This window comes from Physella acuta, unplaced genomic scaffold (assembly GCF_028476545.2).
Source record: "Physella acuta isolate Inbredline_101_S28 unplaced genomic scaffold, ASM2847654v3 ptg000709l, whole genome shotgun sequence".
NCBI lineage: Eukaryota > Metazoa > Mollusca > Gastropoda > Physidae > Physella > Physella acuta.
The window spans coordinates 706,708-732,120 of record NW_026732228.1 but is presented as its reverse complement, the minus strand read 5'-3'; the positions used below and the strand labels follow the sequence as shown (position 1 = coordinate 732,120).

General features: G+C 35.7%; 1 protein-coding gene and 1 pseudogene across 4 annotated transcripts; one reads left to right on the top strand and one right to left on the bottom strand.

Annotated features, from left to right (window-relative positions):
* Positions 1–1,355: 1,355 nt before the first annotated feature.
* On the top strand, positions 1,356–14,142 carry LOC131949666 (DNA topoisomerase 3-alpha). 4 transcript variants are annotated; one of them, XM_059311521.1, is made up of 24 exons: positions 1,356–1,415; positions 7,144–7,339; positions 7,599–7,732; positions 7,835–7,910; positions 8,040–8,148; positions 8,359–8,410; positions 8,570–8,661; positions 8,823–8,987; positions 9,228–9,273; positions 9,475–9,514; positions 9,767–9,841; positions 9,999–10,179; positions 10,448–10,554; positions 11,017–11,127; positions 11,218–11,292; positions 11,425–11,475; positions 11,618–11,696; positions 11,807–11,920; positions 12,036–12,105; positions 12,290–12,318; positions 12,518–12,576; positions 12,835–12,901; positions 13,004–13,091; positions 14,094–14,142. In XM_059311521.1, the coding sequence occupies exons 2-24, from the start codon at positions 7,151–7,153 to the stop codon at positions 14,098–14,100; spliced, it is 2,016 nt and encodes a 671-aa protein (XP_059167504.1). In that variant the 5' UTR covers positions 1,356–1,415; positions 7,144–7,150; the 3' UTR covers positions 14,101–14,142. The 4 variants fall into 4 exon arrangements, with proteins under 4 accessions (XP_059167504.1, XP_059167505.1, XP_059167502.1 ...); XM_059311522.1 differs by having other exon boundaries at positions 8,817–8,891; XM_059311519.1 differs by having other exon boundaries at positions 8,817–8,987.
* Positions 14,143–14,800: 658 nt separating this feature from the next.
* On the bottom strand, positions 14,801–15,652 carry LOC131949691 (protein chibby homolog 1-like; annotated as a pseudogene).
* Between the last annotated feature and the right edge of the window lie 9,761 nt (positions 15,653–25,413).

Here is a 25,413-nt window from a genome sequence, read left to right as displayed (position 1 = left end):
CTAATCATCGATTAAAAAATATTTATTTCAAAAAATAAAATATTTATGTAGCGTTCTTTGCGAAAACGAAACTGGCTAGATCAGTGTGGAGAAAATATTGCCAACAAAAGCTACCGTTACATAACAATGTGTCGTTTACTTACGCTGGTATATATATATATATATATATATATATATATATATATATATATATATATATATATATATATATATATATATATATATATATATGTATATATATATATATATATATATATATATATATATATATATATATATATATATATATATATATAATTTATTATAAATATTTACCTGGTGAAATAAATAATTTATCTAAAGATGATGAAAAAGTCAGTTTTTCCATTAACTGCTACTCACTGTATTTTATTTAATTTTGAAAAAAATGTTTGCCTTGCTGATCTGGTCTCGGTACAGGTTATGATAAGGTACAGGAGATTCTGGAAGATTCGACTTGCTGTTCGCTGTCAGAATTTTTATCTCAAGATATTTATAAGCTAGGCTTGCGTGTGTGTGTTGGTGTATATATATACACTAGCGTACCCGTCCCCGGTAAGTCTGACGGAATATATAATACGGGTTTCATCAAAGCGTCACCAATCCTATGTTCTAAGACACTTGCCCGAATGCCGTTTGCCCGAAGCCCGATTTCCCGAATGGACACTTGCCCGAATGCGACATATGCCCGAATGGACACTTGCCCGAATGCGACAAATGCCCGAATGGACACTTGCTCGAATGCGACAAATGCCCGAATGGGTCAAGACATGAAGACAATGCAATCTGAAATTAAATTTGACTTAATTGGATGCCTAATTAATTTTTTATGAATTAATTAAAATTTGGACCGAATTAGTAGGCATGTCTATCCAACCACACCACACGCGTCATCACGTTCAATAGCTTCGCCATCAGGTTCCATAGCTGCGCCATCACGTTCAATAGACGCGCAATGGTTTTAGTCATGTAACTCTATTGTAAAAAAAACGTAAATTACTGGGAAAAAATTCGGAAAAAACGTTTTATGTACTAATACACTAAAAAGTAGAAAATAAATTATACACTACTATTTAAATTACTATAAATAAAAGCGGTAAACTCTGAGGTAACATCCATATCCGCACAGTATCGAAGCGCGCAGCGCGGTAAACTCTGAGGATACCAACACCCGTGCGCAGCGAGGTGGGCTAAAAAATATTCACCCCAATGCGGGGACCTCAATTCGAGGTAATATTTATATCCATATGCGCTGAAGGAATATTCGCCCCAATGCAGGGATCCGCACCCGCGCGCATCGCGGTAAACTCTGAGGAAATATCCATTTTCACACTGTGGCGAATCACAGGTATACGCGGCGCTAAAGGAATAAAATGATTCACCTTGGCGGAACACGGGTATGCAGCTAGTATATATATATATATATATATATATATATATATATATATATATATATATATATATATATATATATATATATATATATATATATATATATATATATATATATATATATATATATATATACGGTACGCGGTGCTTTGACCTAAGGGTGTTTGACCGCAGATGTCGAAAGCGGTGATTTGACAACAGTTGTTTTGTTCACAGTGGGTCTTGGACCATTTAGAAATGGAAACTATTGGAGCTATTTAAGGTGATGAGTTTCGTTTTAGTCTTTACAAAGTCAATTTACCTAGGTATTAAATGTTAATTATCTTTTTTTCACTACCTATGACACCCCGCTAGTTTCCAATTATGAATAGATTTTGTAGTTAAATACACATTTCAAGAATAAATCGTAAGCACTGTAACGTAACTTTGGGGACAGAGTTGGAAAAAAAATTGTAAGTGACAGAAAAGTGCGGAAGGATGTTGTAGTGGAAGGGTGTTGTGGTGGAAGGGTGTTGTAAATAGACTATGTTCCATTGCGAATTGAAAAAGCCATAGAGGAGGGAGAAGTTAACTTTAACAGCCAATCCCCAACCTGTTTTTCTCCGCCCCACCCTTTACATATTGTATAGTGTAAGGGCAGCAACTTATGACTGCCTTGGTGGGTCGTGAAATGGATGTAAAGAAAAAGCGTCTAAATACTGAATTCCAAGAAACCATTACAAAATACTTGCCTACCGCGAAAATGTGGTCACCTAAGTGTGGGTAAGAAGGTTGAACGAAGAAAGAAATAGTCATCAAGAAACGTGTTGTCTTGCGGGGGTGAACTGGCCCGCCGGTTTACCGGGAAAAATCCCGGTAGGCCCCCAGGAAAAATCTCGGTGGGCATCAAGAAAGGCGCTGAAATAATCCTATTGTGTGTCGTTATCATTATTTTGATAGTGTGCATCACTGATCCTTTGAACAATAATTTAGTATTTATTTGAATACAAAATATTCTAAACTTCAAGCTTGTATTATTATTTTATTATGTAGATTACGAAAGTTTGTAAAATTAAGGTGAAGTCTGCTAAAACAAGTTAATAAAAAGTCTAGTGACAATTTAAGCGCAATTTCCTTAATTAATTTTTTGTGACCGAACGGAAGGATATTTTTGAAAACTTTCTTCGGCAATATTGTTCTAAATTATGGCAGGAATCTATTGGTAAATGTTTCAAGTCGCTAAGTTGTCTGGTTGCATTTTTTCGAGGTTTTTTTTTCCAGGAAGGAATTCCGGGAATTTTTTAGGCCCACAATCATCCTCGGAACTTGCTTAACATATTTGCTTTTGGAACTAGTCCTCGATATTGCTTCGTTGAGGAGGAGATACGACTTAAAGCTGCGGACACACATCCATCCTTGACGAGTTAATAATCGCAATAGTCCGTATGGAAATTGCGCTAAAAACCTGAACTGGAGATAATGAAAGTAGAGTCTAGATCTACAAAATTCTAAATGATGCAATGTGATGTGTAGGTCTAGTAGAGGTTTCATTGCAAACAACCGTAATAAGAACATGATGCAATCTGAATCTACATTACGCACTCTTTTGTCCTCCAAAGTAGATATCTACATCTAGAGGCTTGTAGGCCTACCAAATTTTATTTTCATCCCTGTGAACTTCTGATGTTTTGATCTGACGACTTTTGTGACACTTTTACATTTGGCTTTTGTCAGTAATCTATCGTTTTAGGTACGTAAAATCGCCCGCAACTAGTAATGTTAAAAACAGGTGACTCCTTAAATTTTAATAATTACTTCACATTTTGAGGAGGATTTATGTTTTGAAAAATACAAAAATGTTTCCTTGTTTCATATATGTACCTGTTTTTAAATAATTGAATTAAAACTTTTCAGTAATAAATGAAGATTAGCGATGTTTCCAACAGATGCAACCATGCTCATTTACTATAGCAGCCATCTTGTTTAAGTTTTTTTTAAACTTATAGAGCGAGATTCAGGGGAAGCCACTTTATTTTACAAATGGCTGCTGTTTATATAGCAAATCATGCTCACAAACACCGCTGTTTAATGTTAATTTCTGGCCTATATTGATATATTTAGCTATTGATTTTGGTTTATTATTCATTTATCTATAATATTTGACACAAATATATCACAATATACTTCTATTAAAAAGTATTAAAGCCTTGACAATGAGGTAACTTTTTCGTACATGTCTATCCGCGGGCGATTTTTACGTACCTAAAACGATTGATTACCATTTTATTCAGGCAAATGCCATGCTTTTGTGTAACTAATACTTCTGGAGTAATACAAGATCTAATACTATTTAAATAGTAGTATTAAAGTATTACGTAATATAATTATAAATATAAATATAAGTAATAGTAATAATAATTTTTAATAAGTCTTTTTATAAGTTAATAATACAACTAAGTAGGCCCAATTAGTAATTAGTAATAGTAATAGTATTTAAGTAGTTATAGTAAGTAAAAGTGTGTCGAACTAATAATTTAATAAACCCTCCACCTTCAAGAGTGTTTGAACCTTAGTGGCGCTTTAAGGGTGTATCTAGATCTGGAGATAAAATTAATCAAGTCTAGTTTCCATTTGTTTTAGCCGAATTGATAACAAATTAGTTGTTTAGTTTTCCAAGAAGTGTGGGTGTATACTTGTGTTACGGGTCATTGTGAGGTCAGATTAGAATAGGTTAGAATAGTCTCGAACTTAGGGGAGAGTGCGTGTGTGTGTTGAGCTCACACCCTACTGTGTAGTAACCCCGGTGTGTTTTTTGTATTGTGATCCCACGGTCGAATGCGGGTCAGAGTTTCTTCCAGGCATCTCTTCGGGGGCCTATACTATACAACATACACTGCTTTTATACTTTCGACATGTAGGCCTATACTATACAACATACACTGCTTTTATACTTTCGACATGTAGGCCTATACTTATACTATACAACATGGCTAGGAAAAAACTGTATAGTTTGTTTTTTCTAGATGTGTATAGTAAATATTTTGCAAGTGTACAAGTGTAAACATGGTATAACATTGTACTCACAAGGAGAGTGTAACTTTGTGACGTCACTATAGCCCATATATGAAGGGAAGATGGGTAAAAATCTTGTTACACTTTGCTGCTGTCATTTAAGGACAATCCTGTCCGGTTAATTGATAATTGGTGGTTGAAGTATCATTTTGGAATGATCGGGTTGAGAGTTGTAAGATGCTATTATAAACCTTAAAGTTTAGGGATACCTAACCAGTTGTGGAAAGTTGAGTAAGGGCAGCTTAGTGCTGACATTAGAAGTCAAAGGAACAGAAGCACTCTTTAACAATTTCTAATGACCCATCAGACCTGAAAGAATTTTTTACTTTTTTATTAGTTCAGGGATATGACTTTTCCGAATTTTATCGGAAATCCGATTTTTCCGTTTCAGCTGCAATTTTCCTCCGATGATTTCATTTTCGCCGAATTTTTCCGCCAATTTTCGATTTTTGCATAATATTTTGTACGAAGTTTTAAAAATTAGGAAAAAAAAAACGGAAACGACCTCTACGGAAAAGGCCGGCGTGCGCTTTCCACATGGTCGTATTTAAATCGAGACTTACAGTAACTTTCAGTACATAGGTCTAACAGACACTCGAATATGCGCTGTGTGACTGGTGTGATCATCCTAGATTAAAATGAAATGTAGATCTAGGTCAAGATTCAGAGTTTCGGCGGATTTACTAATTTTTCAGAACGCAAATTTTCCGCTGATATTGTCAGTTAAATATTTATTAAAAAAAAAAAAACACGGGAAAAAGTACTCTAAAATAATGCTGTTCTTCAAATGAAACTTACATCGCCCAAGCCTGGTAATCTAGCTATTGATGTAGCATAATTTATCTATCGGTATTTTAACCACCCCAAATCTAGTGTCTCTCTGATTCTATTTTATTTTGTTATTTCAAATTAATATTGTAATCCTTGCAAAAGTTGACTATGACCATGAGGACAAGACTAACCCGCCCCACCTCGTAGCAATGGTGGCTCTTGTGACCTCACCATGACCCAGAGTTACGTGTTTGGTGCTGCTTGTGGGTGGGGGGGGGGGGGGGAGAAACAGTGTTTCTTCCAGACTTTTTTCTCCGGGGGGGGGGGGGGCACTTGAAATTTTCGGGGGGGGGGCGGTAGACTTTCTTCGGGGGGGGGGGGGGGCGGACACTGTTAAAAGTATTTATTTTCTATATAAATTATATAAATTTCATTTCGTTCGGGGGAGGGGGGGGGGGGGAGGGGGGGGGCGGCAAAAAAAATTCGGGGGTGCCCACCCCCCGACCCCCCCCCCTCCTCCCCCCCCCCCGAAGAGATGCCTGGAAGAAACTCTGGGGGGGGGGGGGAATGACGTCACAGCCGATTTCAAATAGCTATAGGCCAACAGATTAAAAAAAAACTTAACCCAACACGTTTCCATAAATAACGTCACACTCGTAGGTAGGGGGGGGGGGAGGAGTTTAGATTGTGTGACGTCATAATTTTATTTTTATGTATTTTAAAAAAGTAATGTTAGAAACTGAATTTTAGTCGCAGTAACGCGTTTTAGAAAACTGTTTTTAAAAAAGTTTAATAGAAATTTTTATTAAAATACCCTATGGGGTCGTCCATAAATGACGTCTCACTCGTAGGGGGAGGGGTTCAGATGGTGCGACGTCACACTTTTGCATTATAAAAAAACAATGTTAGAAAACGAATTTTAGACGTTATTTTGCGTTTTAGAAAACTGATTTAATTAATTGTAATAACAATTGATTTAAATACTCTATTTTGACAGAGTTCAGACAAGATTTTTGAAAAATATAGGTGTTTAAAAAAAATTCAACTGCAATTTTGAGGAAGGGGGGGGGGTCATTTTAGGGGGGGTCTGGCTTTTTTGTGACGACGTGTGACGGAGGGGAGGGGGGGGGGGGTAAAAATCGTCCAAAAAAAGCGTGACGTCAGTTATAGATGACCCCTATGTTGGTCGAGCTCAGTTAATATGTTAGGAAAAAAATCGGTCATTAAAAAATTCAAATTCAATCTTGAGGAGGGGTGAGGTGTAGCGGTTGTTGGCTGAGTTGTGTGTCATTTTAGGGGGGGGGGGTCTGTCTTTTGTGATGGAGCATAGAGGGGAGGTAAAAATCGGCAAAAAAAAAACGTGACGTCATTTATAGATGACCCCTAACGATGTACAGCTATTCCAAAAACATAAATAACGATGTGGTTTGGCTATTAAAATGGTTTCAACTAATATGGTCAATTTCATTTTCCATCACATGAACCTAAAACTTTCAAATTATAATTAATCTAAATCTAGGCTGTTTACTGTTGAAGACAAACATTTTTACCATGCCAATCTTTAAAAGAATATAAGGCATAATTTAAAATTGAAAATAAGTGTACAACTTCACTAGATAAGTACAGTTTAAATTAGCTAAATGTTAAAATAAAATTGTAAATTTTTTTAAAGGTTGTTTATAAGGTAAACATTAAATTGCAATCAGACAAGACTTTCATTGTTATGTTAGAGTGTAAGAGTAACATCAACTCCTTTTATTTAAAATATTAGCTTCATTAAACATTTAATTAGTACAGTAACGATGTGAGACTATTATAGTTTAATTTTTAAGTTTAAAGTTTCTGTTAAGCATCTAGCACATAATTTGAAAGAATGTATGGAATATTTTGACTTATTTTAAATATTCACAGCTGATGTATGACACCCAAAGCTTGCCACGCATCCATTGGTGATATCTCAATGCGTTTCATTCTTCTCCACCTTAGAAGGTATAGTCCATCAGCAACATCTCTTCCTAAAAAAATGGTTAGAGTTTTGAATGTTGCTGAGAAAAATGATGCTGCTAAATCTTTAGCGAATGTTCTTTCACATGGTCAATGTAGAAAGGTATGTTTTTTTTTCTTGAGTTTCATGTTTTTTTTTATTTCAAAAAGAAATACTAGAGGTTTTAGCTTTGTGTTCTGGATTAAAATACTGACATTGTCCTAGTGAATTGTGTACTAGTTGAAGTAGTAGATGAAATAGCCATACCCACATAAAACAGGCATACCATACTCCATATGCTTTATCAACTAATACATAATTGAAAAATGATTTTCCATTTATTTTCTAATAATGCTTTTTTTTATACATTATATGTCTAAAGCGTGAAGGGTTCTCAAGGTTCAACAAAATTTATGAATTTGAGTATAAATTAATGAATGAAGATGTGACTATGACAATGACCTCAGTTTCTGGACATCTGCTTGGGCTAGAGTTTACTGGGTCATTTAAAAAGTGGTATGTTATTTCCATTGTTTTTTTTTCTTCATGTTTTCTCATTAAAAGATGTGTTTCATTTAAAGTGGTTGATTAAATATATTTCTCTTTACTATATATCAGGGGAGCCTGTAATCCTGTTGATTTGTTCAGTGCTCCAGTCATGAAGCATTGCCCCCAAGATTACAATGATATCAAGGTACATTTTATATGATGTGAAGATTCATTGGAGAACTTGAGTAACTGGAAGTAAATGATAATGGCTATGTAGAATATGTATTGTTTACCCTACATTAAGTTCTTGAAAAATCCTTTTTTATACTGTCAGAGAACCTTAGAACAAGAGATCAGAGGCTGTCAATCTTTAATTATTTGGACTGATTGTGATCGTGAAGGAGAAAATATAGGCTTTGAAATAATTCATGTTTGTCAAGCAGGTAAAAATTGTAATGTTAATTATTAAGTCACGTGATCAGAAAACTACTCATATGTATTGACTATCTTGTCTTAATAATTTTGGTTTTAATGATTGTGTAAAGTGAAAATGTTTTTTACATTTGTTTAAATATTGACTGGGACTTAGTGAAATAATATATTTTACCGCCACTGATTTTAAGTTGTTTCATTAATTATTTATTGTCACTCAGTGAAACCGAACATTAAAGTTTATAGAGCCAAGTTCTCAGAGATTACACCTCAGTAAGTATGACTCAAGTTTTTAGAAGAAAATTAAAATTATAACTGGTTTATACTCAAATTATAATCACACTTTACTCTCTGTTTGTGCCCTCATTCTAAACATTGATTTTGTTTTTTATTTGTCTTATTATTTGAAAACTTTTTTTACATTTAATATAGAGCTATTACCAGAGCCATCAATAATTTAGCTGCCCCTGATGCCAGAATTAATGATGCAGTTGATGTTCGCCAAGAATTAGATCTACGTATAGGTGAATCAATTATTTTTTGTTGTAATGAAAACCATGCAATATTGCAGAAATCTGTCTTTGTTAATGAGTAACAATTACTTTTTACATAATTTCATGCACTGTCATAAACATTGCTCATTACTTGCTTCAACAATGATTTTGTTTTGTTTATTTAGGAGCAGCTTTTACAAGATTTCAAACTCTGAGGCTGCGAAAAACTTTCCCTCAGGCATTATCTGAGCAGCTGATCAGTTACGGGAGTTGTCAGTTTCCTACTTTGGGATTTGTTGTAGAGAGATACAAACAAGCACAGGCATTTGTTCCTCAACCATTCTCGAACATAAGGGGTCATTTTAAAATATTGATATTTGAGTAAAATCAAATCATTTTAATAAAATAATTTATATTATAATTAATAATTCACAGTATTAAACGTAAAACAGTATCCTCGCTTGATCACTGTGAAAGTAACATAATTCTGTAAATTGCTAGGTACTTAAATAGCTTTTTTTTTTAAAAAAAAATAAAGGTTTTATGAAAAGTATTTTAGTTGTTGATGCGACTCATCAATTTTCTTCTCCTATTAGTGTTACATCAACATGATGAGGTTAAAGCAGATTTTAGTTGGCAAAGGTTAGTAAATTTAAGTCTCTGAGATCCATACAAAAGAAATTTTCTTTGCATCAATAGTATAATTTTCTACTATTAAAAAAAGTATGTAGGACCTATTTTAAAAGATTGATATTATTTTTTTATCTCAGCCATTGATATTTTACATGCACATTCTTTTAACAATGTGAAATTTAAAATCCATCGTACCTTGCTTTTTTTCAGGAATCGATTGTGTGAAGATTTATATAACTGTTGCCTTGAAGTAAGAAATATAATCTAAGTAAAAAATGTAAAGTAAATTTGCAATTATTATTTAATACAGAGTAAAAAAATAAATTTTGTCTGTTATAATAAACTTATTTTTATTAAAGTTATCGCTTTTATTTAGAGCTAATAATTTTTCAATTGTGACTACTAAACTTATGATGTTGTATAGTTAACTAGCCATATTAGGAAAATTATAATTAAAACGTTTTCAACTTTCCCAACAAATTTTTTTTATACTTTTAATCAGAATCCTGTAGCCACTGTAATTGATATAAAAAGTAAGAGCAAAAGCAAATGGCGACCACAGGCATTGGATACAGTTGTAAGAGATATTACTATACATTTGAGATTTGTAAATCCTTTTGTAGCTTGTACTCTAACTTAAAAATATATGTGTTTAATTTTTTAAAAACGTTTTAATGATAAAAGTGTACTTTGAATAACATTTTGTATGTTTTGTTACCATTTTTTTTATAAAGGAATTAGAAAAATTAGCATCAAGTAAGCTAAAGATTAATGCCAAGGAAACAATGAAAATAGCAGAACATCTCTACACACAAGGTTTCATTAGTTATCCACGTACTGAAACAAACATTTTCCCCAAAGAAATGGATTTGGCAGCTCTAGTATCTGAACAAACAAGAGACCCAGATTGGGGAGGTAATTTGATGAATGTTGATATATTTGTTTGTATTTAGCTTGTTTCTTATTTTTCACTTGTACTGCTTTAAATGAATACTTATGCCCAATTATGTGGTATTATTTGCTTCTCTTATTCTTCATGTACATCACATAATTGAAACTCCTATTGACTTTCTAATTTCCTATTGATATCTATATCAATGGAAAACATGTTTTGTTTTTTCTTGATTTGTCTGAAACATTTTTTTTCCAAACTATTAATTTAGTGTATTTTGCTTTTTCCTAGAGTTTGCCCAGCAAGTTTTAAAAAATGGGATAAATCCTAGAAATGGTACCAAAACTGATCAAGCTCATCCACCTATTCACCCATTGAAGTATACTGCTACCCTACAGGTGAACTTTCAAAATTCTTGGTTGCAGTATTTTTTTATTTAATTATTCATGGTATATACTTTGCTGATATCATTTCATGGTTTTACTGATCAAAATTAAACATGATTGTTCTAATGTGTAAATGTGTACAGTTTATTTGCAGCAATTTTAACAAACACTTTGTAAAGCATTTCTAAAAAGTAAAATGAGTTTTTAAAACTTAAATATTTTAAATCGGTTGTCTTTCTTTTTCACTTTTTTTTTAATATAAAAAAATATTAATTTTCATATTTAAAATGTATTTTACTGTGTTCTTATTTTCTATTTAGGCTTGAAGTTTTTGATTTTAAAAAATCTGTTGATTTAAGAACACTATCTCTGTTGGGTTCCTACTTCATCTAAAATTTTGAAGAATTATTTTTACAAAATGATAATATTAAGTCAAATAAATATTTTAATGATCCAGTACTTTATTTTGTTTAGGGTAATGATAAGAAGGTGTATGAATTTATAGTGCGGCACTTTTTGGCTTGTGTATCTCAAGATGCCCAGGGACATGAAACTATAGTAGATATCAACATTGCAGATGAAATAGTAAGCACTGTTTTTTAGACAATCTGTATTTGAGTTTTGTAATGGAATAAAAGCTTTTGTACCTAGATTAACCTGTTACTAAAATTATAGTTTTCAGCACAAGGTTTAGTGATTCTAGCCAAAAACTTCCTAGATGTATATCCTTATGATAGATGGAATGCTAAAGTAAGTTAAAATATACAGATGCTACCTCATTTTTTCATAACAATCTTTACCTTAATTATTAATTAAAAACTTGAATGTAGTCATGTATGAACTTTAGTTGTTTTGATCCATGAGTTTCTCTAAACTAAACAGGAAATTCCACTCTATAGACAGGGAGATCAGTTTGAGCCAAACTCAATTGAGGTAATTAAGATTTCTACATAGTTACCTTCAGCTGTATGGCTTATTTATACTTATGTTGATAACTTCAGTAATTTCGATATTCATAACCGATAATAATTTAAAATTTATAAATATTGTGTGCTGACTTTTTCTAATTCTGCAGATAGTTCCTGCAGAAACAAGTGCGCCACTTCTACTTACTGAAGCTGATCTCATCTCCTTGATGGAGAAACATGGCATTGGTAAAGATTTTAACCACAAAGTATTTTATACATTTGAATAAACCATAAAAATAGGGTTCTATACTTGTACGGCTAAATTTTATTGGAAAACATTTTGTTATAACCAACAGGTACTGATGCAACTCATGCTGACCATATTGAGACGGTTAAGGCTCGTAAGTATGTAGGTCTAAGACCTGATGGTAGATTTGTACCTGGCCAATTAGGCATGGGATTAGTTGAAGGTAGGCTATTTTTATTATTTTGATAATTAAATGCACATAAGTGTGGGCTAGATTGTTTGAATCAAATTAGGGTTTAATTTTTCCAGTTGGTATTGTTTTTCATCACCTGTTTTAGGTTATGAAAGTATGGGTTATGAAATGTCCAAACCAAATTTAAGAGCAGAGTTAGAAGCAGACCTAAAATTGTAAGTATCCACATTTTACTTTACTTTTTTTTAAATTTTTAGGACACTTTATATTTAAGGCATTAGAAAATGTATACTGTATTAAAAACTAATTTGGGCCAATTATTTTTAAGTTAAAAACAGCTGTTTCACTGGTTATGTGATGTTTTTTCAATAACTTTCCCCTTTTGTTTATTTCATACAGAATATGTGAAGGGAGAAAAACAAAAGAAGGTAATGTAGGATAAACATAGGTGCTGGATAATTTACTAGCTTTAACTTAGTTAAATTAAAACGTTTCTATAAGAGATGTCTTAAATTTAGCTATTTGTGACAATATGGTTTACACCAGGTTTTAAGTATGTTGTTACATGAATAGTTTTGTAGGTGTATGTTATGGTAAATTAAATGCAAATTTCTTAATTTGAATCAGAGGTCTTAAGTGTCCAGATACAGAAATACAAGGAAGTGTTTATTGAAGCTTGTAATAAGGTATGCCAACAACTTGGAGATAAACATTACTCTCAAATAACTGCTTAAAATGAATACTTTCGAATTGTATGCCCCAGTTTTAAGTTAATTGAATTGGTTTAGCTTTTGATGTGTATTTTTGTAGATTTTAAACCATTATTTCTTGTTATTCTAGTGAAGATCTACTATTAAATTGTCCTTGGTTTTGTTTATTTGTGCTGTTCTTATGATTTGTTTGCCTGACACTTAGTGCAGCTTCTGTTGTTTTATTATTACTAGGCACAGAAACTTGACGAAGCTTTGTCACAATATCTGGGTGAGGTGCAGGAAACTCCCCAGACTGCAGGTAACACTAGAGCAATTTTTTTGTAATCAATTCACATTTCCCATTGAACTTTTTTATGCTATTGACACTGCATACTCTGTAAACTAATTTTTGAATCTTTAGGTGAAGTAGCTACAACTACATCAGTTGTAATGACTTGTTCAAAATGTGGAAGTCCAATGACATTACGCACAGAGAAAGATAATAAAGGGTAATGTTACAAGTAGCAAAATTATTTTTCATATAAATTTATTTTCTTAGCTGTTTGTATGATTGTACATAGCCATGGCTTACAACAATCTATATATATAATTCTCCTCTGGGAGCCGCTAGAAAACAAGCTGTAAACGCGCTCCCTACCTCCCCACCCCTACATGGTTTTAGTGAGCTGTGTTCACTCTAAATGTTTACAAGCAGAGCCAACGATTTTAAACGTAGGGGGGGGGGGGGGGGGTTATGGTCCTAAACGAGCTACTTATAGTGTTTTAAAGAAATATTTTCAGTGGCAGCGTTGGTACTGTCGAATTCACAAATTATGAATTACTGAAAAGTAGAAAATAAAACAACTAAATAGCGGCGTATGTTATGCCGCGGGCCGGCTCGTATAGTTTAACAATAATCTGTTTGTGCTTTTTTTCTGTGAGCTTTTTTTCCCAATGCCTTCTTTCTGGTCACCATGCAATTACCCCAACAGTCTAGTGAGCTGTGGTTCACGAGAATGTTTACAATTGAGAGACGGCGATCTAATGAAGCCTATAAGCGGCAGATAATACAACTTGCACGTTTGTAAAATATGGTCACGGACAGCTGCTTTCACTGGGCAGATAATTGTATTTCAGATATGGTGGTGTTACTGATGGTGTTTTAAAGCAAATATTTTCAGTCATGTCGACTTCATAAATTAGAAATCACTAAAAAGTAGAAAATAAAAAAAATTAAAAAAAAAAAACTTTATAGCAACAAGCTTTTAAGTGCACTGAAAATAAGAAAATAAAACTTATCTTTCATTATTGCTTTGGTTGCTAACTTATGTAGATCTCATGAGCGACTAAAGCTTTTATGAAAGATTAGTTTTATTTTCAGTGCATTTTTAAAGCTTATTGATGTAAAGTTGTTTTTTTATATATGTTTTATTACCACTTAGCTTGTGGTTTCTTTTATGTATACAACATACAGTTGCTGATAATTCTAAAACTTTTTCTATTATTCTCAGTTCATAGAAAACCCAAACCCAAATGTCCAGAGAGAAATGAAGAATGTTGAAAAAAATTAAAACAGAAAGTACTGTGATAAATTTGTTAAAAATGTAAATAGATGTTCATGTCAGATAATCATTTAAAATTTAAAGCAATAAAAACATGTACATTTTTTATGTATTCCGATGTTCAATTACAAGTCTCATGTGCTGTCTATACAAATTAAGAGCTTACAATTTAACTTTCATAACATTCAAACACCACAGGAAGAAAAACGAAACGTATAAACATTCTTTATTACACATATAAAGATATTTATAACATTATATACATATGTACTTATGTACACTGACAACTTTTCTCTGCAGTTGTCGCAATATTCACAAAATACATCACTCACCAATACTAAAGAAATAAAGTCCATCTTTTAAAAAAATATTTTTGGAAACTAAATGTATCACTATAAACCTATATAACTTATCAAATGTAAGGAAACAAGAATGCAAAAAAAAAATGTTTGTTAAGATTTTGGTTTAAGTCAGTACTAACAACACTAAATTTGTAATGTGGTATTGAAGATTATGCCATCTAAATATTTTAAACAACTTTATACAGTCATTTAAGTTAATAGATTTTATAACTATATCAGTAATTTTCTAGCAAACCGTCCATGTATACATCTCTTAGATCCCTCACAAAAGTTAGGAAAAAATAGACAACCAAATCAGCGTTTCTTAGACAATTTTGTTTCTCTCAACTGTTTGAGTACATTCTCATGAAAGTGTGAAACTGTTTCTCTCAACTGTTTGAGTTCATTCTCATGAAAGTGTGAAACTGTTTCTCTCAACTGTTTGAGTTCATTCTCATGAAAGTGTGAAACTGCCGATGTTTCTGCAAGCTGGGAAGGAAAATATTGTTAAACCATTTGAATTGAGATTTGATTTATTTTCTATAACAACAATTTGTGAATCAACATGTGCTTTATCAACATAATTGATGGTTTAAAGATGTTTAATTTTGTATGGATACTGTTATCGTTAGGTCATAAACAATGCTGTAAAATTTAATTTAAAAAAAATGGCTTATAATTTCCACTATCTTGGCAGTAATAAGAAAAATAAAGGTTGAAGTATGTCAGATACATTTTTTAACTACATACCATGTCTAACAGGATGTCAATCTTAAGCTTCAATAAGTTGTTTTCTTCATGCAACGTTTGATTGGCTTTTCTTAGTTTCATAACCTCCTTGTGGAACCACCTCCAGCTGTTTCTGAAGTAACAACAATTACTTTTACTTACTTAAGGCACAATCGTAGGACTAAAAAGCTTTTATGTGTAAAGCTCTAAACTCAAAGTAGGAGAACAATTATAATAGAATAAATACTTACCATTTATCCAAAGACCATTTTCAAATGCAACTTCATGGCCACCAAAACTGACTTCTACTGTACCATAATCTAGACTAAACTCTGCTTTTGATTCAGTTGCATCCAACCGAAGATTTGACAATGACTGTGCACGTCTTGGTGGAATTTTTTTTGGCGATAATTTTTTTCCAAATAAACCTAGCGGCATGATGCTGTTAGGTGGGTGGTAATAATGTATTGCAACACTCCCCCCCCCCCAACACCCCCGTAGTTTTCTGACAGTGTACATGAGTAGTAGGATCAACTGTTGCATGTGTGAAAGTGTCGGATGTTGTATGTGTGAAAGTGTCGGATGTTGTATGTTTGTTACTGTCTGATGTTGTATGTTTGTTACTGTCTGATGTTGTATGTTTGTTACTGTCTGATGTTGTATGTTTGTTACTGTCTGATGTTGTATGTTTGTTACTGTCTGATGTTGTATGTTTGTTACTGTCTGATGTTGTATGTTTGTTACTGTCTGATGTTGTATGTGTGAAAGAGTCTGATATTGTATGTTTGTTACTGTCTGATGTTGTATGTTTGTTACTGTCTGATGTTGTATGTTTGTTACTGTCTGATGTTGTATGTTTGTTACTGTCTGATGTTGTATGTTTGTTACTGTCTGATATTGTATGTTTGTTACTGTCTGATGTTGTATGATTGTTACTGTCTGATGTTGTATGTTTGTTACTGTCTGATGTTGTATGCTTGTTACTGTCTGATGTTGTATGTTTGTTACTGTCTGATGTTGTATGTTTGTTACTGTCTGATGTTGTATGTTTGTTACTGTCTGATGTTGTATGTTTGTTACTGTCTGATGTTGTATGTGTGAAAGAGTCTGATGTTGTATGTTTGTTATTGTCTGATGTTGTATGTTTGTTACTGTCTGATGTTGTATGATTGTTACTGACTGATGTTGTATGTTTGTTACTGTCTGATGTTGTATGTTTGTTACTGTCTGATGTTGTATGTTTGTTACTGTCTGATATTGTATGTTTGTTATTGTCTGATGTTGTATGTTTGTTAATGTCTGATGTTGTATGTTTGTTACTGTCTGATATTGTATGTTTGTTACTGTCTGATGTTGTATGTTTGTTACTGTCTGATGTTGTATGTTTGTTACTGTCTGATGTTGTATGTTTGTTATTGTCTGATGTTGTATGTTTGTTACTGTCTGATGTTGTATGTTTGTTACTGTCTGATGTTGTATGTTTGTTACTGTCTGATGTTGTATGTTTGTTACTGTCTGATGTTGTATGTTTGTTATTGTCTGATGTTGCATGTTTGTTACTGCCTGATGTTGCATGTTTGTTACTGTCTGATGTTGTATGTGTGAAAGAGTCAGATATTGTATGTTTGTTACTGTCTGATGTTGTATGTTTGTTACTGTCTGATGTTGTATGTTTGTTACTGTCTGATGTTGTATGTTTGTTACTGTCTGATGTTGTATGTTTGTTACTGTCTGATGTTGTATGTTTGTTACTGTCTGATGTTGTATGTTTGTTACTGTCTGATGTTGTATGTTTGTTACTGTCTGATGTTGTATGTTTGTTACTGTCTGATGTTGTATGTTTGTTACTGTCTGATATTGTATGTTTGTTATTGTCTGATGTTGTATGTTTGTTACTGTCTGATGTTGTATGTTTGTTACTGTCTGATGTTGTATGTTTGTTATTGTCTGATGTTGCATGTTTGTTACTGCCTGATGTTGCATGTTTGTTACTGTCTGATGTTGTATGTGTGAAAGAGTCTGATATTGTATGTTTGTTACTGTCTGATGTTGTATGTTTGTTATTGTCTGATGTTGCATGTTTGTTACTGCCTGATGTTGCATGTTTGTTACTGTCTGATGTTGTATGTGTGAAAGAGTCTGATATTGTATGTTTGTTACTGTCTGATGTTGTATGTTTGTTACTGTCTGATGTTGTATGTTTGTTACTGTCTGATGTTGTATGTTTGTTACTGTCTGATGTTGTATGTTTGTTACTGTCTGATGTTGTATGTTTGTTACTGTCTGATGTTGTATGTTTGTTACTGTCTGATGTTGTATGTTTGTTACTGTCTGATATTGTATGTTTGTTATTGTCTGATGTTGTATGTTTGTTACTGTCTGATGTTGTATGTTTGTTACTGTCTGATGTTGTATGTTTTTTAATGTCTGATGTTGTATGTTTGTTACTGTCTGATGTTGTATGTTTGTTATTGTCTGATGTTGCATGTTTGTTACTGCCTGATGTTGCATGTTTGTTACTGTCTGATGTTGTATGTGTGAAAGAGTCTGATGTTGTATGTTTGTTACTGTCTGATGTTGTATGTTTGTTACTGTCTGATGTTGTATGTTTGTTACTGTGTGATGTTGTATGTTTGTTACTGTCTGATGTTGTATGTTTGTTACTGTCTGATGTTGTATGTTTGTTACTGTCTGATGTTGTATGTTTGTTACTGTCTGATGTTGCATGTTTGTTACTGTCTGATGTTGTATGTTTGTTACTGTCTGATGTTGTATGTTTGTTACTATCTGATGTTGTATGTTTGTTACTGTCTGATGTTGTATGTTTGTTACTGTGTGATGTTGTATGTTTGTTACTGTCTGATATTGTATGTTTGTTATTGTCTGATGTTGTATGTTTGTTAATGTCTGATGTTGTATGTTTGTTACTGTCTGATATCGTATGTTTGTTACTGTCTGATGTTGTATATTTGTTACTGTCTGATGTTGTATGTTTTTTAATGTCTGATGTTGTATGTTTATTACTGTCTGATGTTGTATGTGTGAAAGAGTCTGATGTTGTATGTTTGTTATTGTCTGATGTTGTATGTTTGTTACTGTCTGATGTTGTATGTTTATTACTGTCTGATGTTGTATGTTTGTTAATGTCTGATGTTTTATGTTACTGTCTGATGTTGTATGTTACTGTCTGATGTTGTATGTTTGTTACTGTCTGATGTTGTATGTTTGTTATTGTCTGATGTTGTATTTTTGTTACTGTCTGATGTTGTATGTTTGTTACTGTCTGATGTTGTATGTGTGAAAGAGTCTGATATTGTATGTTTGTTACTGTCTGATGTTGTATGTTTGTTACTGTCTGATGTATGTTTGTTACTGTCTGATGTATGTTTGTTACTGTCTGATGTTGTATGTTTGTTACTGTCTGATGTTGTATGTTTGTTACTGTCTGATGTTGTATGTTTGTTACTGTCTGATGTTGTATGTTTGTTACCGTCTGATGTTGTATGTGTTTCTGACAGATAATTGCAAGTCAATGAAGCAGAAATCTTCTACTTGTCATTAATTTACCATCTTTAAACACTTTCATGCTTTGAGATCTTCAGCAGAAATCTCCGCATGTTTTCCCGAAATGATTTTAAAAATTCCCCCAAAAGAAACAGGTGCGAATGAACCAAATGACCTTGAGCTGAAATCTGAAGCAAATGTTGAAATGAATTTAAAACCAGCGCTCGTGTGACATTGTGCAATAGACGGGGATGAGGGTCGGGTGCCTGGCGAACCCAGCATGTCCTGACTCAGATGGAGAATTTCAACACATTTTCTCCAGTCATCTCGCGTACCTGGCAACCTTGGAGATGAAACAGAAAAGGGGGAGAATCGCATGGAGGTTGTGTTTGGTTGCTTCCCTTTTAATCAAAGGGAGGAAACCTGTTTTTTAAAAAAAGAGCTGTATTTGGATTTTGAAAAAAACTGATCAGAAAAGGTGAGTTGTTCCGTTCTTGGCCTCAACTATTGTTACCTGTGGTCAAGACAGCACAACCAGGTGTGGGGCAGGGGGTGGGGGTGGGGGAGCTGAGTTGATTACATCCACATGTTCAATTTTCTAACGCAACTGTTATGATGTAATGTCCCCTGAGATGGAAGCTGTGTTGTACTACCTGGCAAACCGTATGAATAAAAACCTGGCCAGCCACTGACACGTGACACGTGATGGTAAAATATGATCTGGCACACAACACCACGCGTCTGCACAATGTCATCTTTATGTCTCACACTCGGCTCGCTAACTGCATGACGGGTAGTGGGGGCCACTTAACGGATATGTGCGTGCAGTGTGTCATACAAGTAGGGGGTGAGCAGTGGTGTGAGCACACACGTGCATTTATCCGGGGATTTCCCAAAGTGGCGCGTGCTTGTCAAGTAAATAGACGCGTGACGTCACTTCCGGTGAGGTCACTAAAAAATAACGTTAATACATACAGACATGGTGACATCATCAGATGCTGGTTGATGCCAACAATTTGTGTTGTCCAAACCCTCACCTGGACAGCAAGTCACCTGGACAGCCAGTCACTCTCACCTGGACAGCCAGACACTCTCATCTGGACAGCCAGTCACTCTCACCTGGACAGCAAGTCACCTGGACAGCCAGTCACTCTCACCTGGACAGCAAGTCACCTGGACAGCCAGTCACTCTCACCTGGACAGCCAGACACTCTCATCTGGACAGCCAGTCACTCTCACCTGGACAGCCAGACACTCTCACCTGGACAGCCAGACACTCTCACCTGGACAGCCAGACACTCTCACCTGGACAGCCAGACACTCTCACCTGGACAGCCAGACACTCTCACCTGGACAGCCAGACACTCTCACCTGGACAGCCAGACACTCTCACCTGGACACTCTCACCTGGACAGCCAGACACTCTCATCTGGACAGCCAGTCACTCTCACCTGGACAGCCAGACACTCTCACCAGGACAGCCGGACACTCTCACCTGGACAGCCAGACACTCTCACCTGGACAGTGTGACCTACTTAGGTCCAGTAATGTTTTATTTTGACATTGTATAATACCTTATATGGATTGATGGTGCAACTACCGGGGTTTTTCCACTGTCTTATTAAGGGTGTCTAAGACTAAGAAATTTTCCACCAAGATCTGATTGATTGATTCTGATCAGATGACCATCCCAACCAATGGCTACATGAGTTGAGGATGACCTCCCCTGTGGCCTAAGTCTTTAACTAGAGGACACACACACAGGACACGAGGCAGTCTACCTTGATCAAGCCGTCCATTTTGTCCGGCAATAGATTCTGACCATTTGAACGTGAGAGAACTTAAGTCCTGTGTGTGCTATGCATTCCTAAGTTGTTTTAGTCTTCTAGTGTAATATTACTTGTCGCCAAGTGATTCTTGAAGCTATAGCAGTGTTGTGTGACCTGTGGCTATTTTTATACAGTGTTAAAATCTGTGATAGTGTTTTTTCTTACGCTTTGTAAGTTGGGTTTTATTATTTTCTAAATTAAATATTTTATCTCGTTTAACCTAGTGTTCTGCCACAACTGTGTTCGCTTATTAAAGGTTGTATGCAGATTGGATGAGTGTTAACTTCAATAGTATCACTAGTTTTCCCTAGACGTCAAATTCGAGCCCTAGTGTGTTGTTGAGTTAGTATTCATTCATTTAGGCTGTAAGTCATTTGCATATAACCCCGAAAAAAGAATCCGGGGACGTTCACCATCTATCTGGCTGATGGATAGGTAAACGTTACAAAGTGGGGTCTCGCCGAGATTTAATCTGTCGTTCCAGTTGTTGGTTATATCAGTTAAACACTAAGTTTAGTTTGATTTAGTTGTTTTTCTATCCAGTGGCGGCGTGTTCTTACAACGCGCGCAAGGCTAGAAGTATCTAGGTCAAAAGCCAGACGTGTCACGATAGGAGGTCAAGTACACGGCCCAACGCTCCGTGTTAATTTAGAGAACCTAGGTTTGTTGTGATTTTGAAAGTTAGTGTTATGGAATCTTTTTTGGCTAATCCCACTTTTGAGGAGGTAGAGAAGTTGAGTAGAAAAGTTTTGATTAGTGTTGTTAAGGAATTGAAATTGGATTATTCTGTTACGCAGAAGTCAGAAGTGTTGAGAGATAAAATTGTTGTTCATTTTATTAATGAAGGGGTATTTGATGAAAGTTTGTTGGCTGGTGTGTTACTCCGTGAGGAGAAACCTCTAGAAGAGAGGGAGCTTTTATTAAAAGAAAAGGAGTTAGAGGCTAAAATTGCTTTAGATAAGAGGAGGTTGGAATTAGAATTTGGTCAAGTCAGTGATGTTACTTCTCTGGTATATCCAAAAAAGTTGTCGGTGGGGCAAGTGATTGCCAAATTTGGGAAATTAGTTCCTAAATTTGATGAAACAGATTTGGTCGTTTTCTTTAACTCATTTGAGAGTTTAGCGAAGACATGTGAATGGCCCGAAACTTCCATTACTGGTTTATTGAGCTCGGTCCTTACTGGGAAAGCTGCAAAAACATACCAGGCACTGTAACGTCCCCTATCTATCAGCCAAATAGACGGTGAACGTCCCCGGATTCTTTTTTCGGGGTCATATGCAAATGCCTTACGGCCTAAGTGGATGAACACTAACACAACGACACACTAGTGCTCGAAATCAATGTCTAGGGAAGCTAGTGATATTATTGTAATTAACACTCATCCAATCTACATACGACCTTTAATCAGCGAACACAGTTGTGGCAGAACACAAGGTTGAACTAGATAAAATATTTAATGTATAAAATATCAAAACACAACTTACAAAATGTAGGAAAAACACTATCACAGATTTCTACACTGTCTAAAAATAGCCACAGGCCACACAACACTGCAATAGCTTCAGAATTACTCGGCGACAAGTAATATTATACTCGAAGACTAAATCAACTTAAGAAAGCAAGGCACACACAGGACTTAAGTTCTCTCACGTTCAAATGGTCAGAATCTGTTGCCGGACAATATGGACGGCAATGGTCTTAATAAACTGTTTGATCAAGGTAGACGGCCTGACCAAGGTAAAATCGCCCTGTAGACTGCCACGTGTTGCGAGTGTGCGGGGCAATTAAAGACTTCTGCAACAGGGGAGATTATCCTCAACTCATGTAGCCATTGGTTGGGATAGTCATCTGACCAGAATCATTCAATCAGATCTTAATGGAAAATTTCTATGTCTTAGACCCCTTAATAAGTCAGTGGAAATTTTCCGGTTGTTGCACAATCACTCCATATAAGGTATTATACAATGTCAAAATAAAAATAGAACCTGACTCGACGTTCAAAATAACTATAGTTTGGTCAAGACTGCCATTTTGAAGGCCTACGAACTGACGCCCGTGGCCTATCGGATAAAATTCCGAGCACTCCGCAAGTTACCCACTCAATCATATGTGGAATTTCTCTTTGAAAAGGAGAAAATATTCTCAAGGTGGCTACACTCTGAAGAAGTTTCTGAGTTTGAGAAACTCAGGTCACTTATCCTAAGGGAAGAATTCCTAACGACCCTGCCTGAAGACATACGACTTCACATACTGGATAACAAGATAATTGACATCCAGAAGGCTGCTGAGTCGGCTGACACATATATGTTGGTGCATAAGAAACCACCAGTGTCAGGAAACCGCCTCAACCCCGTGCTTCCCCTTTTTGGCAGCAATCCTCCTGTTGGCCAACACTTGAAGGCATCACAGTCCAGAGAGAAACCAAGATCAACTCTCAATCGTCGAGCAGTATGCCAGTTCTGCAAAAGACCTGGTCATCTTGTCAAGGACTGTTACAAACGTCGTCAATATAACAGAGAGGTGGTGCGTACTTCTGCGCACTATGCTCTATCACCTCAAGCAGCCAGTTCAACTATGAACTCTAGAATTCTAAAGGACTCTAACCCTAAGTGTCCGCAAGAAGGTAGTCAAGTTTCCACACATTATGTGCAGTCACATTTTGACTGTTCACGCCACCATCCAGTTTTTTCCGAGTCTACCGATCTCGAGGGATCGAGAAAAGTTGACTTTTCATCTTTCATTGCCGAAGCTATCATTAGCAAACCAGGTGATCCGTTGTCGCAGAAGAATATCACCGTCCTAAGAGACACAGGAGCGTCACAATCTCTTCTTTTGAAAAGTTCAATGGACATTACACCAGAGACGAACACCGGAAATATTTCCATTATCCAGGGAGTGGGGACAAAATCTACTGTCGTCCCTCTACACAAGTTTGCCCTGAAACATCATCTCGTCGAAGGTGAAGTCATTGTAGGTGTGATAGATAGTATTCCTGTCCCAGGAGTACACCTACTTCTAGGGAATGACCTTGCGGGAAGCAAAGTATACCCCTGTACGGTTTCAGACCCTTTGTCAACAGTTCCAGATAATGATAATGAACTGTATCCTGCATGCGCGGTGACAAGAAGCCAAACCAAACAATTGGGTGACACAACGTCTGAACCACACCTACCATCATCGTCAAGAAATTCGACTCCCAAACTGGAGTCTATGCTTCCAGAGAACACAAGCCTGGGTTTACCCCTGAGGATATCTCAGGAAGACATCATTAAAGCTCAACAAGTCGACGCGGAACTCAAAGCAATGGTCGAAAAATCTCTCTCATCTGACGATGGGGAATATTTCTCCGAGAACGGCCTCTTCTTTCGTCGCTCTCTACCAGTGAATGCCTCACCAGCCGAACCATGGTTGGGTAAAAACCAGCTGTGGGTCCCTCCACCTTATCGGCATGGAATACTTAAGCTGGCACATGACCATCCAATGCCAGCGCACCCAGGAGTCACTAAAACGACGGCGAAGATCAAAGAACTGTTCTTTTGGCCCAAAATGAGAAATGATGTGTCGAGTTACTGTAAAAGTTGCACAAACTGTCAGTTGGCCGGAAAGCCAAACCAGAAAATTCCTAAGGCCCCTTTGAGTCCGATTCCCGTATTAGAAGAACCCTTTTCTAAAATCGTCATGGACTGTGTAGGTCCCTTGCCTAAAACCAAGGCGGGCAACGAGTACCTACTTACCTTTATGTGTTCAAGTACCCGTTTTCCCGAGGCGATTCCCTTACGGAACATTAAGGCAAAGACTGTAGTCAGAGCCATGACCCGGTTCTTCACTACCTTTGGATTACCTAGAATCGTGCAAACAGATCAAGGCAGCAACTTCACCAGTCACCATTTTCAGGAAGCACTAGCCAAGCTAGGCGTTACCCACATCACCAGCTCAGCCTACCACCCTCAGTCTCAAGGCGTACTTGAGAGGTTCCACCAAACCCTCAAAACCATGCTAAGAACGTTCGCTAACAGTAACACCCAATGGGATGAGACTGTTCCTTGGATTATTTTCGCCGCGAGGGACTGTGTCCAGGACTCTTTAGGCTACTCTCCTTTTCAACTGGTGTTTGGACATTCTGTCCGTGGTCCCCTGAAGCTGATCCACGAACGTTGGACAGGTACCAGTGATCATCCAGTGGAAAACTTTGACGATTTTCACGTTCGACTGAAAGCCGTGTGCGAAATGGCTCACAAGAACTTAAGAAAGGCCCAAGTGAGAATGAAAGGACTGTATGATAAGAGTTCTCGTAAACGAACATTCAATCCAGGCGAGAAAGTTCTTGTGCTAGTGCCTAATCTGAACAATGCGCTATCCTTGAGATATTGTGGACCCTTTACTGTGCATTCAAAATTAAGTGATTTGAACTATGTTGTCAATACGCCTGACAGAAGAAAGAAACAGACAGTGTATCATGTTAACTCACTGAAAAAGTATTATGATAATTGTAACAATTTTCACTCCACAGCTAAAATTACTTTACCTGTATGTTCAAATGTTTCTGATGATGTGATACATGATAAATTGAAACCCCCAAAATTGGTAAATTCTTCCTTTTTAGATAATTTGAATGTCCACCTTATGCATTTGTCCACTGAGGAAAGCCATAGATTGTCTCAGTTATTTGAGACATTTCCCTCTATTTTTGGGGATGTCCCCAAAGAAGCGAAGGTTCCACCTCATGATGTAGACGTAGGTGACGCAAAACCCATCAAACAACACCCCTATAGAGTTAACCCGGAAAAAGCTGCTTTGATAAAAGATGAAATTGATTATATGCTCAAGAATGATATCATTGAGCCCAGTTTCAGCAACTGGAGTTCC

Bases quoted from the DNA above. Each gene is read 5' to 3' on its own strand.
- LOC131949666 (XM_059311519.1), top strand. From the start codon at position 7,151: ATGACACCCAAAGCTTGCCACGCATCCATTGGTGATATCTCAATGCGT. The intron at 7,733-7,834 runs GTATGTTATTTC...ACTATATATCAG, and splicing joins ACTGGGTCATTTAAAAAGTG to GGGAGCCTGTAATCCTGTTG. The intron at 8,662-8,816 runs GTGAATCAATTA...TTGTTTATTTAG, and splicing joins AGAATTAGATCTACGTATAG to GAGCAGCTTTTACAAGATTT.